General features: G+C 58.1%; 1 protein-coding gene across 1 annotated transcript; it reads left to right on the top strand.

Annotated features, from left to right (window-relative positions):
* Positions 1 to 4,521: 4,521 nt before the first annotated feature.
* LOC123023704 (olfactory receptor 5V1-like) lies at positions 4,522 to 5,463 on the top strand. The gene has a single exon (XM_044430630.1). The coding sequence runs from the start codon at positions 4,522 to 4,524 to the stop codon at positions 5,461 to 5,463; it is 942 nt and encodes a 313-aa protein (XP_044286565.1).
* Positions 5,464 to 12,383: the final 6,920 nt, after the last annotated feature.

Below are 12,383 nucleotides of genomic sequence, written 5' to 3'. Positions count from 1 at the left end.
TCCAAAGGGCCAGAGCCTCCCTTTGCTCTCCTAGGGGGAGGACACCGAGTGGAGGGGGACACGTGGTCGGCCTCGCAGGGAGCAGGAGAGGCCGTGTCACTGGGCGCCACATGCTCGGGGGGGGGGTGGGCTCCTGCCCGGGGGCCCAGTGGGGGCCCAGGACGCTGGCTGGTGGGAGGTCCAGGCGGCTTCTCCCACCGTGTGCCATGGAATCCCTCCCCCTGAGATGCGGAGGACTGGAAGGGGACGGAGGACGTTCGCGGGCGGGAAGGCGCTCCGTGCTCCCAGCTGAGGTGGCCACAGACTGCCGCGAGCGTGCGCCTCTGTTCCGCGTTGCCGGGGAACATGGGCGAGAGGGTGCAGCTGCCTGGCCATGGAGGAAGAGCAGCCAGGCTGGGAGGACTCCCGTGGCAAGCGGCAGAGCTGGGGGGGGGGATGGGGGGCAAAGCAGTCCCCAAACCATGGTCACTGGTCCAGACCTGGGGAACCCCTGATTCCAGTAATGTGGAGAACCACACCTGTTAAAGCAGGCAATCTTTGGGAGCAGTGCCCCCCAGAAGGAGGCTTACTCGAAAGGTTTGGGGTTTAACATGCATGGACAGAGAGCACAGCTCTGGTTTTGCATTCACACAAACACAGACACGTGCAGCAGAAAGGAAAAGAAAGCTTATTCAGAAGAACAGAGCGGGCGCCAGTTCTGCATTTTTAAGGACTTCCTGACTTGCAGAGGCGGGAGGGGAGAGCAGTCCCTCCCCTGCCCTGCAAGGCAGTTTCTCAACAGCCACGGGGACAGGAAGAGGACAAGGGGTCCACAGGACGGGGGCAGACCTGTGCTCAGAGCTTGCCTCCCTCTTCTTCCTGGGGCATTCAGAGCACGTCTTCTTTGTTTCTTAAATTTATATCCCCTTTTTCTGTAACAATCTCAAAGTGACTCACATCATAGAATCATAGAATCAGAATAGCCAAGTGGGAAGGGGCCATGAAGGGCATTGAGTCCACCCCTGCCCTTGCAGGACACCCCGTCACACCACCCCACTCAGGGGGCTGCCTGGTTTCTCCTTGAGTGCCTCCAGTGGGGGAGAGCCCCCTCCTCTCCGGGCAGCTGGTTCCACGGTTGTATTGCTCTGACGGTGAGGAAGCTTTTCCTGATGTCCAGCCTGATTCTGGGTTGTTGCAACTTGAATTGCTTATTCCACGTCCTGCACTCTGGCAGCAGCAAGAAGAGATCTTGACCTTCCTCTTTGGGACAGCCTTTGCGGTACCTATAGAGGGATACCATCTCCTCCCTCAGTCGTCTCTTCCCAAGGCTGAACATGCCCAGGTCCCTTAGCCTTTCCTCACAGGGCAGTGTTTCCAAACTCTGGATTATCTTTGTTCCCCTTCTCTGAACCCTTTCTAGTTTTTCTGCATCTTTCTTAAATCTTGGTGCCAGCATCGTATTGTTGGCTCATGTTTAGCCTGTTGTCCACAATTGCTCCAAGATCTTTTTCTTTTTCAGTTCTGTTGAGCCACGTGTTCCCCATCTTGTATCGATGCATCTTTTTCCTACGTGGGGGACTTGGAACTTTTTCTAATTGAAGCTCATTCTGTTGCTCTCAGCCCAGTGTTCAAGTTCATCAAGATCACCCTGGCTCTTCATTCTGTCTTCCAGGGTGTCTGCGATTCCGGCCAGTGTTTGTATTGTCTGCAAATGTGATTATCTCTTCTTGCACTTCTTCTTTCAGAATCATAGAATAGCAGAGTGGGAAGGGGCCATGAAGGCCATCATGTCCAACCTCCTGCTGTTGCAGGACACCAAGTTACTCCCTCCCAGTTAGCTGGCTGTCCAGTTTCACCTTGAATGCCTCCAGTGTGGGAGAGCCCCCTCCTCTCCGGGCAGCTGGTTCCACTGCTGCATTGCTCTGACGGTGAGGAAGCTCTTCCTGATGTCCAGCCTGAATCCAGCTTGTTGCAACTTGAACAGATTGTTCTGTGTCCTGCACTCTGGGATCAGCAAGGAGAGATCTTGACCTTCCTTTTTGTGACAGCCTTTGAGATACTTCTAGGGGGATATCCTGTCCCCCCTCAGTCGTCTCTTCCCAAGGCTGAACATGCCCAGTTCTCTCAGCCTCTCCTCACAGGGCAGCGTTTCCAACCCCTGGGTCATTTTTGTTGCCCTCCGCTGGACCCTTTCTAATTTACCTGCCTCTTTCTTAAATCTTGGTGCCCAGACCTGGACACAGTATTCCAGGTGAGGCCTGGCTAGTGAGGAGTGCAGGGGAACCACTACTTCTCGTGATTCAGACGTAATCCTTCTGCTAATGCATCCCAAAATAGCATTGGCCCCTTCAGTGGCTGCATTGTATTGTTGGCTCATATTTAGCCTATTGTCCACAATTACTCCGAGATCTTTTTCTTCTTCAGTTCTGTTGAGCCACGTGTTCCCCATCTTGTATCGATGCCTTTGGTTTCTCTTTCCCAGATGGAGGACTTGGCACTTGTCCCTGTTGAATCTCATTCTCTGGACCTCAGCCCAGCGTTCAAGTTTATCAAGACCGCCCTGGATCTTCTTTCTTCTTCCAGGGAGTTTGCGATTCCACCCAGTTCTGTATCATCTGTAAATCTGATTATCATTCCTTGTACTTCGTCATCTAAATCGTTAATAAAGATGCTGAAGAGCACTGGGACCAGGAATGAACCATGTGGTGCCCCACTAGTTACTCCCATCCAATTTTGGGAAGGTGCCGTTGACGAGCAGCCAATTTTGGATCCACCTAATAGTTTTTCCATCTAGTCCAGTGTTTGCTGATTTGCTTATCAGAATGTTGTGCGGCGCTATGTCGAAAGCTTTGCTAAAGTCTAGGTAAATTATGTCCCCAGTGTTCCCTTTGTCTATCTGGGAGGTTACAGTAAAAAAAAAGAGACTGAATTAGTCTGACAAGATTCATTTTTGAGAAATCCATGCTGGCTTCTATTAAACACTGCATTTTCTTCGAGATGCTTGCAGATGGACTTTTTAATAATTTGCTCCAGAATTTTTCCAGGGATCGATGTCAGACTAACTTGTTCTGTAGTTCCCAGGTTCATCTTTTTCCCCTTTTTGAAGATAGGGACAACATTAGCCCTTCTCCAGTCGTCTGGCACTTCTGTTTTTCAAGACTTATCAAAGATAATAGCCAGTGGCTCTGCCAGCTCTCTTATTACTCTGGGATGGAGTTCACCGGGCCCTGGAGGTTTGAACGTGTTTATTCCATCTGGGGAATCCTGGACCATTTCTCTGTCAGTCTTGGGCTGCCTCCCTCACTTCCCGCTTGTGCTTCCTCTTCAATACAGATTTCCTTGTGGGAGAAGATGGAAGCGAAGTAGGAATTGAGTGCCTCTGTCTCTTCCTTGTCATCTGTTATCACTCTGCCATCCAAAGTAAGTAGCTGGACACCCTTCTCTTTCTCATGTCTTTTGGATGCGTCTGAAGAAGGCTTTCTTGTGCTCAGCATCCCTCGCTCGTCTCAGTTCATTTCCTGCTTTAGCCTTCCCAGTGCTATTCCTGAGATTCCATGCAATCTGTTTACATTCTGCCTTCCTGGCCTGGCCTTGCTTCCACTTCCCGCACATGTTTTTTCCCTTCTTCCAGGCCGTCACTTGGCTTTCTGCGGAGCCACGTGGGCTTCCTCTGCTGTCTCCCACGCCTTTCTCTGGATGAACTTGTTCGTAGTGGTGCTTGGAGAATCTTCTTTTCCAAGAGTTCCCACCCCTCTTGGCCACCTTTCCCCATAAGGGTGTGTTGCCATGGCACTTCACGTAACATTTTTGAGTTCGTTAAAATTGGCTTTCTTGACGTTTAGGATGCGTGTTTGGCTCCAGTTGCCCTTTGTCTCCCTCGTATAATTGAGAATTCAAGGATCGCACGGTCGCTTTCCCCCAGAGGCCCCATGGCTGCTATTTTGTCCACCAGGCCATCCCTCTTCGTATCAGATCGAGGACAGCTGATCCTCTCATACCTTCCTCTCCGTTTTTCTGGAGAAAGTTGTCAGCAACGCATCAGGATCCCTCGGAGGGGCCGTGCTTGGCAGGAGTGGTCTGCCAAGAGCCAGAGAGGAGGGTCGGGGTCCCGTGCCGGGCATGGGGTGGTCAGACCAGGGGCCGGGCCGGGCGAGACGAGGCGAGACAAGGCCAGCCGAGGCAGGGCCAGGAACACGATGCAGCCCCAGGAAGGCCTCTCCCCTCCCGGCTGCGCCACGTGAGTGGGCAGTCCCGATCCTTGCAAGGGCCTCCAGGTCGGATCCTGGTCCTGTGGGCCCCTGCAGGGAGACTGAACTGCCCGTCACTCCCACAGGAAACGGGGAAGTTGCCCAGGCTGAGCCCGGGGCAGTCTGGGCTCCTCAGCGTGTGCCGCTTCCTTAGCACCCAAGGGCCAGCTGGCGCCCTCCCTCGTGCAAGCACCCTGCGAGCGGCAGCAGAGCGGAGAAGCCCCCTCCTGGCCCGGAGGCTCTTGGCGTTCCCCACACGCCTCCATTCTCCTTCCAGGCTCGCCCTTTCTCCCTCATGGAGGCAGAGAACCGAACCCGGGTCAGGGAGTTCCTCTTCTTGGGCTTCTCCAGCTACGCCGGCCACCAGGCCTCCCTCTTCCTGCTGTTCCTCACGGCCTACTCGGCAACGGTGACGGGCAACCTCCTCATCTTGCTCCTGATCTCGCTGGACTCCCGCCTCCACAGCCCCATGTACTTCTTCATCGGGCAGCTCTCCTGCCTGGACATCTGCCTGTCTTCCGTCGTCGTGCCGAAGATCCTGGTGAACTTCCTACGCCGGAGGCACAGCATATCCTACGGCCAGTGCCTGGCCCAGACCTTCTTCCTGGTGGGGTTCGCCGGGTGCGAGCCGGCCCTGCTGGCCGTCATGGCCTTCGACCGCTACGCGGCCATCTGCCAGCCTCTGCGTTACGCCTCCCTCATGAGCCACAGGGCGTGCCGTGGGCTCGTGGTGGCCACGTGGGCCTGGGGCTTCCTGGACGCGGCCGTTCACGCCTGCCTAACCTCTACGCTGTCCTTCTGTGGGGTGAATCAGATCCCCCACATATTCTGTGATGTCCCCCCGCTGCTGAAAATCGCCTGCAGTGATACGCATGCCAATGAACTGACCAATCACATCACCAGCATCTTTGTGGGGCTGGGCCCCTTGATGTTCATCTTCATCTCATACTGCTGCATCCTCTCCTCCATCCTGCAAATCCGCTCCGGCACCGGCTGGCGCAAGGCCCTCTCCACCTGCGCGTCCCACCTCATCGTGGTCAACCTCTGCCTTGGGAACGCCTTCCTGAACTACAACCGGCCCAGCGCCGGCTACTCCCTGGAGGTGGACACGCTGGTCTCCTCGATGTTCTGCATCGTCAACCCCATGCTGAACCCGCTCATCTACAGCCTCCGCAACAAGGAGGTGAAGGCAGCCCTGCGGAAGGTCTTGAACTATCAGGGGGCAGCTTCACGTTGAATTTTGAGGGAACCGTCCTTGAAAATTTGCCAGATCGAATGCCTTGGGAGCATAGAATTGCAGAAGTACCTGGAGGTGCCCCTGGAGATGCAACCACCAGGAATTCCACGGGGAGGAATAATGTGGGACAGCAGTCAGAGCCAATGTGGTTGCGCAAAAACCGAGCCAGGAGCCAAAACCTTTGACGAGTCCTTGACAAATTATCCCCGGCTGGTGGCAACAGCATTGGAGAAGCCACAGCTCAGGCTGAGGTGTTATTTGCAGCGACAGATTGGGAAACGTTGTCCAGTCTTCAGATGGTGGGAGAAGGACAATCCGGGGAAATAAAGATTCTTCCAGGCTTGGTTCAGTTCCAAAAAAGATTGTGAAACTACTAGGAAGGGTTCCCGTTGCGCATGTCTTGACGTCAGCACCGTGATTAGGCAAAGGGACAGAAGGCCCACTGGCGCCCAAACTTGCCAGGGTCCGAATTCCTCGGAGGACAGAATCAAATTCAAAAGGGTGGGGTCCCTCATCCTCAGAGGACAAAGCTCCTGGTTAAGGACCTGGGGCGGGGGGGGGGGTCCATTGCTGCAGGGGCTCTGTCCAATCACCACACCCGGGGGCTGCTGGGACAGCCACGGCCCCCTGAAAGGGAAGTCCTCCATCAGTGGGGAGGTGGGGCAGCCAGCCTGAGAGCCCCAGCCAGGAGGAAGGCTCAGCCCGGCCTGCTCGATGGCTCCACGCCTGGGCGAGCTCATCCGGCTTTCACCCCCAGCATCGTGGCCGTGGCCGTGGCCGTGGCCTACTCTTCTTTCTCTCTTCCTGCAAGCCCACTAGAGCTGACTTGCCTCGAGTCGTGGGGTGGAGCCAGCCTTGGAGAAGCATGGGATGCTCATCCCTCTGCACCTGACCGAGCAGAAGACGGGGCTGGAGAGGTTCTCAGGGCTGCGGCCGGTCGCAGACGGACACGGGCAGCTACAGAGGGCAAAGCTGCTTCGAGGGGCCCCCGACGGCCCCATTGCCCAAGTCTCTGCCTCATTCTGCATCACCTGAGCACCGTGCCTGGTCCAGGGGCTGCACCTGCATCGACAAACTGGGGCCGGGGAGGCTGGCTGTGGGGAAAGCCGCCTCCCCTCCAGGCACTGGCATGACCTGCTCGCAGGCGCTGGGCCATGGTGTGCTGGGCAAGCTCACAGGTGCCCGCTTGGGAGGGGGCATTGGGTCTTGCATCCCGCGAGCTTTAATGCCGGCTGCGTGCGCACCCCCCCAGCCCCCAATGCCTCCATTCCCCGGCAGGAAGAAAAGGACCCCGGCCGCGTCGGAGTGGGCAGCCCCGGGGCAGGGGGAACGCCCTAGCCGGATATTCCCAAAGCCGCCCGCGGCCCTGCCAGCCCGGCGGGGGAGCGGCTGCGGCATCCCCAGGGGGCGACCGTGCGCAACGGGCTGCCAGTGCAGGCGTCTCTGCAGCTTTCCTTCCCCGCCATTAAGTGCCGGCCAGATGGGCTCCAGTGGGGCAGGCCAGCAAAGAAGCAAGGCCACAAAGCTTTGGTTAGTGCCGGGGGCTGAGCTGGCCTTTACTGCCACAGTGTGCAGAGAGGAGGAGAGGAGAGGCTGGTGGGCGAGACCCTCTGAGATGAGCACCAGTGTCCCAGTGGGGCTCTTGAAAGGGTTCTGAGGAAGAGGAGCCGCCCCGTGGGAACTGCCCCGTGGCTTCTGACCTGAAAACTAGCCAAGGGTGGGCTAGAGAGAGCGACTGGGGGACCCACAGCTGGCCACAGAATCAAACGCAAGGCGTGCTCAGCAGCGGTGCATCCTCACCCTGGGGAGAGGTAACAGGTGGGGCCCCACAGGGCTCGGTCCTGGGCCCAGCGCTCCTCAAAAATTTTATTAATGATTTGGACGGAGAAGTCCAGGGAGCAATGGTCAAATCTGCAGAGGCCGCAAGGCTGGGTGGGAGAGCTAAAGCCCGGGAAGACAGACGATTCCAGGGGATCTTGATGGGCTGGAAACAGCAGCATGGACTTCTGCTGTCAAGCACCGAGTTCTGCACCCAGGAAAAAGCATCCAAAGGCCTTCTTGCAAGATGGGGGATCCTTGGCTCAGCAACACTGCAGATAAAAAGGATCTTGGAATTGTTGCAGATCCCAGGCTGAATATGAGCCGCCGATGCGATGTGGCTGCAAAGGATGCTGGCGCCACACTGGGCCACTTCTGGGCCACCGGAGGTTTTGGTTCCCCTCCGTGCAGCACTAGCGAGGTTCCGTCCTGGGTGCTCCACCCAGTTCTGGGCACTGCACTTCAAGAAGGAGGCACACGAACGGGAGAAGGTTCAGAGGAGGGCGACCAAGACGATCCAGGCTGGAAACAAAGCCCCGTGAGGAGAGGTAGAGAGAACCGCCGCATCTCTCCCCTCTGGACGAGAGAAGACGGGGGCAGCTAGGGGGCACTCTGAGCACTTGAGAGGTGCTGAAGAGAGCCGGGCTCTCCTCTCAGCCGTTCATGAGTGCAGGACACAGAATCATGGGCTCAGGCTGCAGGAAGCCAGATTCCAGCAGGGCATCGGGAAAAACTTCCTGACTGCTGGAGCAGTGTGGCAACGGAACCCATGGCCCCGGAGGCGGTGGGCTCTCCCACACGGGGGGCATTCAAGGGGCAGTGGGTGGCCCTCCAAGAGGGACGGTTTACCTTGGAGCCCTGCGCTGAGCGGGGGGGGGGGGGACCCGAGGGCCCTTCCACCTCCGCTATTCCAGGATTTCTTCAGAAGGACCCATCCCTTGGAAGCCCAGCAAAGATCTTCTCACACCAAGGCTGTTTCTCTGATAAATTGCCTCCCGGCTGCAAAAGTTGCGGCTATTACACATAATCTCCATATCTTCGTCTGTAATGCTGGGGGGAGGGGGAGCTTCGGTGGTTACAGCCCATCTTGGTGCCAGTGATGTGCGAACAGTCCCCAAGATCCGGGTGACCCTCCTGCACCGGCAACACCCCATCGCTCACATCGACGCAATGGCGGCTCACCCCGCGGGCACTTCTGCGGGCCGAGTCCTTCTCTGGCGATCGTCCTTCCCGACGTCCGCAGCCTGTGCGCCATCTTGCAGATGCAACCCAACACTGGCCGGCGCGAAGCTTTCTCCGCCTGCGCCTCCCGCATGATCGTGGGCTCCGTTTCCTTCGGAAGTGGGCTGGTTAATTATGGACACCCCAGTGCGGCTACTCCCTGGAGACCAGCTCCCATCATCCACAAAGACAAAGGAACATTGGCTGTCTACTCATGGAAGCAGGAGCGCAGCACTGCCTTGTCACCGGATGGGGTTCCTCTCAGATCGCATGTCCTGTGTACCCCAATGCTCCCGGCACTCTGGGCTCCGAGGAACAGGACTCCCGGGCCATCTAGGCGGGGGGGCCCGCGGGCAAGCAGTCGCGAGGCACCGGCGATGCGCTTCCCTCACCCTGGGGGTGGGGGGGGGGGCGGGCAGGGCGCTTGGCCAACCCTTCCCCCCCGGGGGAGCCCAGGAGAGAGGCGGCTCTGGGGACACAAGCGCCTCTCCCCCGGGCTCCGCACGCCCCCAGTGAAGCCCCTCATCTCTGCCCGAGTGGGCGCCACACGCGCCAACAGGCACGGAGCAGCGCCGAGGCCGGAGAGGTGGGAAGGGGCGTGCAGCAGGGAAGCGAGACCCTTCCTGGGGCAGGGCCGGCGTGGCGTCCCCACAGGTCTCCTGTCCTGGGAGGGGAAAGGTGAGGCCGGCACAAGCCTCCTCCTCCTCCTCAGGCCCGGGGTGCTCCCGGCCGGTTCCCTCTCCATGGAAGCCCCCACCGCGGCTGCCACCGTCCGACCTGGCCGGGTGGGCAGCTGCAAGGTGAGGTGCAGAGCACGGCCCCCCACGTGGGGGGGGGGCCTTTTTGCCAGGCACGGGGCGGGGGGAGGGAGCGCATCCAAGGACACCAATCCATGGAAAGCCGGCCTGCTTTCAAGTCCATCCGAGTGTGGTTAGCCGCTGTGTGAACTGAATGCAAACTGGCGGGGGGATGCTGGGCACTGTAGTCCAAGCGAGCTGGAGGGCACCAAGGCTGGGGAGGGAGGGAGGGAGGCTGGCTGGTTTTCAGCGGCCACAAGCGGTCCGATGCGCCTGGCAGGGCCCCAGGGAAGCCCCAGAATCGCTCGGGGCAGCTTCCCAGGGTCTTGTGAGTGGCTGTGCGCACCGTCCGTCCCTGGGCAGGAGATTCAGGGGCGCCCCCTCCAGCCCCACCCGCCGGGCGATGGGCGGCAAGCGCAGGGGGCGAGCAGCAGGCGGGGGCCCTTTCCACGGCGGGCAGCTTGCTCTGAGCCGCTTCGAGTCAGGGTCCCGGCACACGCGCCTCTCGCTCTCCTTCTTCCCGGCCCCCTCCCTCGGGGCGGCTCCACGAGCGCTGGGGGGCCCTGGCTGGCCCTCCCTGGGGCACAGCACCCTGGGCCAGCCCCCACCCGCCATGGTGCAGGCCCGGGCGTGAGCCCCTTGGCTGCTGTGCCCGAGGGGCCGGGGCCGAATCCTGTGCCTGCAGCAGGCAAGTGCCCGGGTGCGTCCACTGAGAGGGCCGAAGCGAGGCCGGGCTTCGTCTCCCCCCCAGAGATCGCCGCTTGTCTTGCGTGCCGGGGAAGCATCGGGAACGGCTGCGGGGTTGCCTCCCGCTCTTGTCCCGCTGTCGTTTCTGTGTCGCCCATTCCCAACTTGTGGAGACAGCACAGAAGCGAATCTGCGGGGAGGGGGCACCCCACGTACAAATCCCATCAGCCCGGAGCTCCAGCAAGGCTGGGGCACAAATTCGTAAGCGGGGGAAGCAGCTTCCTTCACTTGCACAGAAAACGGCACATTTCCCCCTTCTCTCACGAGAGAGGATTCGCCTGACGAAGAAGCAAGACCCGGAGGGTGGTCTGGGCGGGGGGCACTCACCCCATTGTCCACACAACCAGGAGCAGGAACGGCAAACACGCAAAACTGCCTCTTGCAGGAACGTCTTTAGCTTTAGCTTAAAGCAGCAGGAAGCTAAAACCTTGAGGGCTACTTGATTATCATCCATCTTTACTAGACCGACATCCCCCTAAATGCGGAGCGCGAATATATTTGCTAAATGCACGCCGACGCTCGCAGCGCGGTCCTCCACATCTCTGCTCGGAGGGAAGCTGCACTGAACCCGGCAGCCCTGACTCCCACGAATGTGTGCACAGGATGAGGCCCGGCCCCAATCCTGTGCGCACGTACTCAGTGTAATGCCTGATGCCTCCCGAAAGCTGGCAGAACGAGCGACACGCGCTTCGCCGAGCGCAGCCTTCCTGGAGCGCCAGTCCTTTTTCTTAACCGTATTGCTGGGTTTTAATTTTTTAAGAATGGCCCTTGGGCAGCTGGGATCCACCCGATTTCCAGTCTTCCGTCTCACACTGGGGTGACTGAGAGATGGCTCCGCGTCGACAGGCGCAGGGCTGCCCTCGGGGAGGGTGCTGGGCACAGACGCCGCTCCCACCCCATCCCTGGGAGCACAGCAGCTTTCCTCTCGTGGGAGTGTCTGGCTTTGGCAAGTGCGCACAGGATTGGGGCCGAGCAGTGCCTCCGATGCACACATAGCAAGCTCCATTGCAGTCAGTGGGCCTTACTCTTGAGGAGAGATGCGGAGGATTGCAGCGGCTGCCCATTTAACGGAAAAGGGGCCATTTGCAAAGGGGGCTGTCAGCCCTGCAAAGGTTGTTGACTCTTGTTGGGAAAATTTGGATAACTGCTGCCTGAAAAGCATTACTCCTGTGTGCCTTTGCACTGTGGGATCAAATCCTGCCTTCCTTCTCAAAACCAAGCTGCCACCGTTTAAAATGGCATTCATCCCCCGCTCCTTTCTCTCACCTTTAGCTGTGGGCTACAGCAGACAGGCCATTTAGTCCAAATTTACATGGTATACCTTCACAATGATTAAATAATCATTGTTGGAATTCAAGGTAGTATCTTTCTAGCCCAGAGGGCTTCATGTGCCCTGATCATGCAGAGTGTTTAGACTTGAGATGGGGGTCTGAGCTTATCATGGGTAGTTGCTAGTGGCTTGAATTTGCATGTCTGAGCAGGCCTGGAGATGGGTTCAAGTTACTCAACTAAAGTGTCAATACAGGCAATTAGCCGCCCCGAGGCTTCGGCGAATGGGGCGGCATAAAAATGTTTTAATAAATAAATAAATAAATAAATAAATAAATAAATAAATAAATATTGTAATCTCATTGTTACAGTGTGATTGACTGACATTCCTTTATCTGCTCTGCATGTGACGACCTCAGAATCTTATTGTAATCTCTGCATTCTGTCATCAATTGCCCTGTACCTGTGTACCTAAAAAATACCCTGCAATGTGTTGAAACTTTGCAGCAGAGTTCACCCCTGCCTGCCCGGTAATGCAGCCTGCATTTTCGAGTACCGCGGGAACCTGGCAAATACAATAAAGCCTCAGATGGTCTGGACGCTTGGTCTTTCCCACGAACCCGAGTTTCATTCCCTCTTCTCGAATTGAGATTCCGGGATTCTGACACTCTCAGTCCCACAAATGACCCGTAATTCGGAGTGAGGCGCAGCGGAGGCTGGGGCTGCTCAGCCTCGGAAGGAGGCGAGGGAGGGGAGCCGCGCCCGGGCGGTCAGGATCATGCACGGCATAAAGGAAGTGGACGGGCGACCTTGCTCTCCCGCTCCCACAACCCCCAAACCCGGGGTCCTCCCACGACTCCGACGGGGGGGGGCGGTCTAGGACAGATCAAAGGCAGTCCTTCTTCACCCAGCAGGTGGTCAAACTATGGAACTGGCTGTAGAAGGGGGCTGGGGGAGGAGGGGGAGGAGGGGGAGGAGGAGGAGGCGGCGGCATTCTGTGGCTACTGGCCCCGCTGGCCCCGTGCCATGCATGCACCAGTTCCTGAGGAGCTGGCGGGGGGGGGGTCT

This window comes from Varanus komodoensis, unplaced genomic scaffold (genome assembly GCF_004798865.1).
Source record: "Varanus komodoensis strain SLA01 unplaced genomic scaffold, ASM479886v1 scaffold1, whole genome shotgun sequence".
In the NCBI taxonomy this organism is placed as follows: domain Eukaryota; kingdom Metazoa; phylum Chordata; class Lepidosauria; order Squamata; family Varanidae; genus Varanus; species Varanus komodoensis.
The sequence above is the reverse complement of the archived record's forward strand: the minus strand, read 5'-3'. Positions and strand labels throughout refer to the sequence as shown.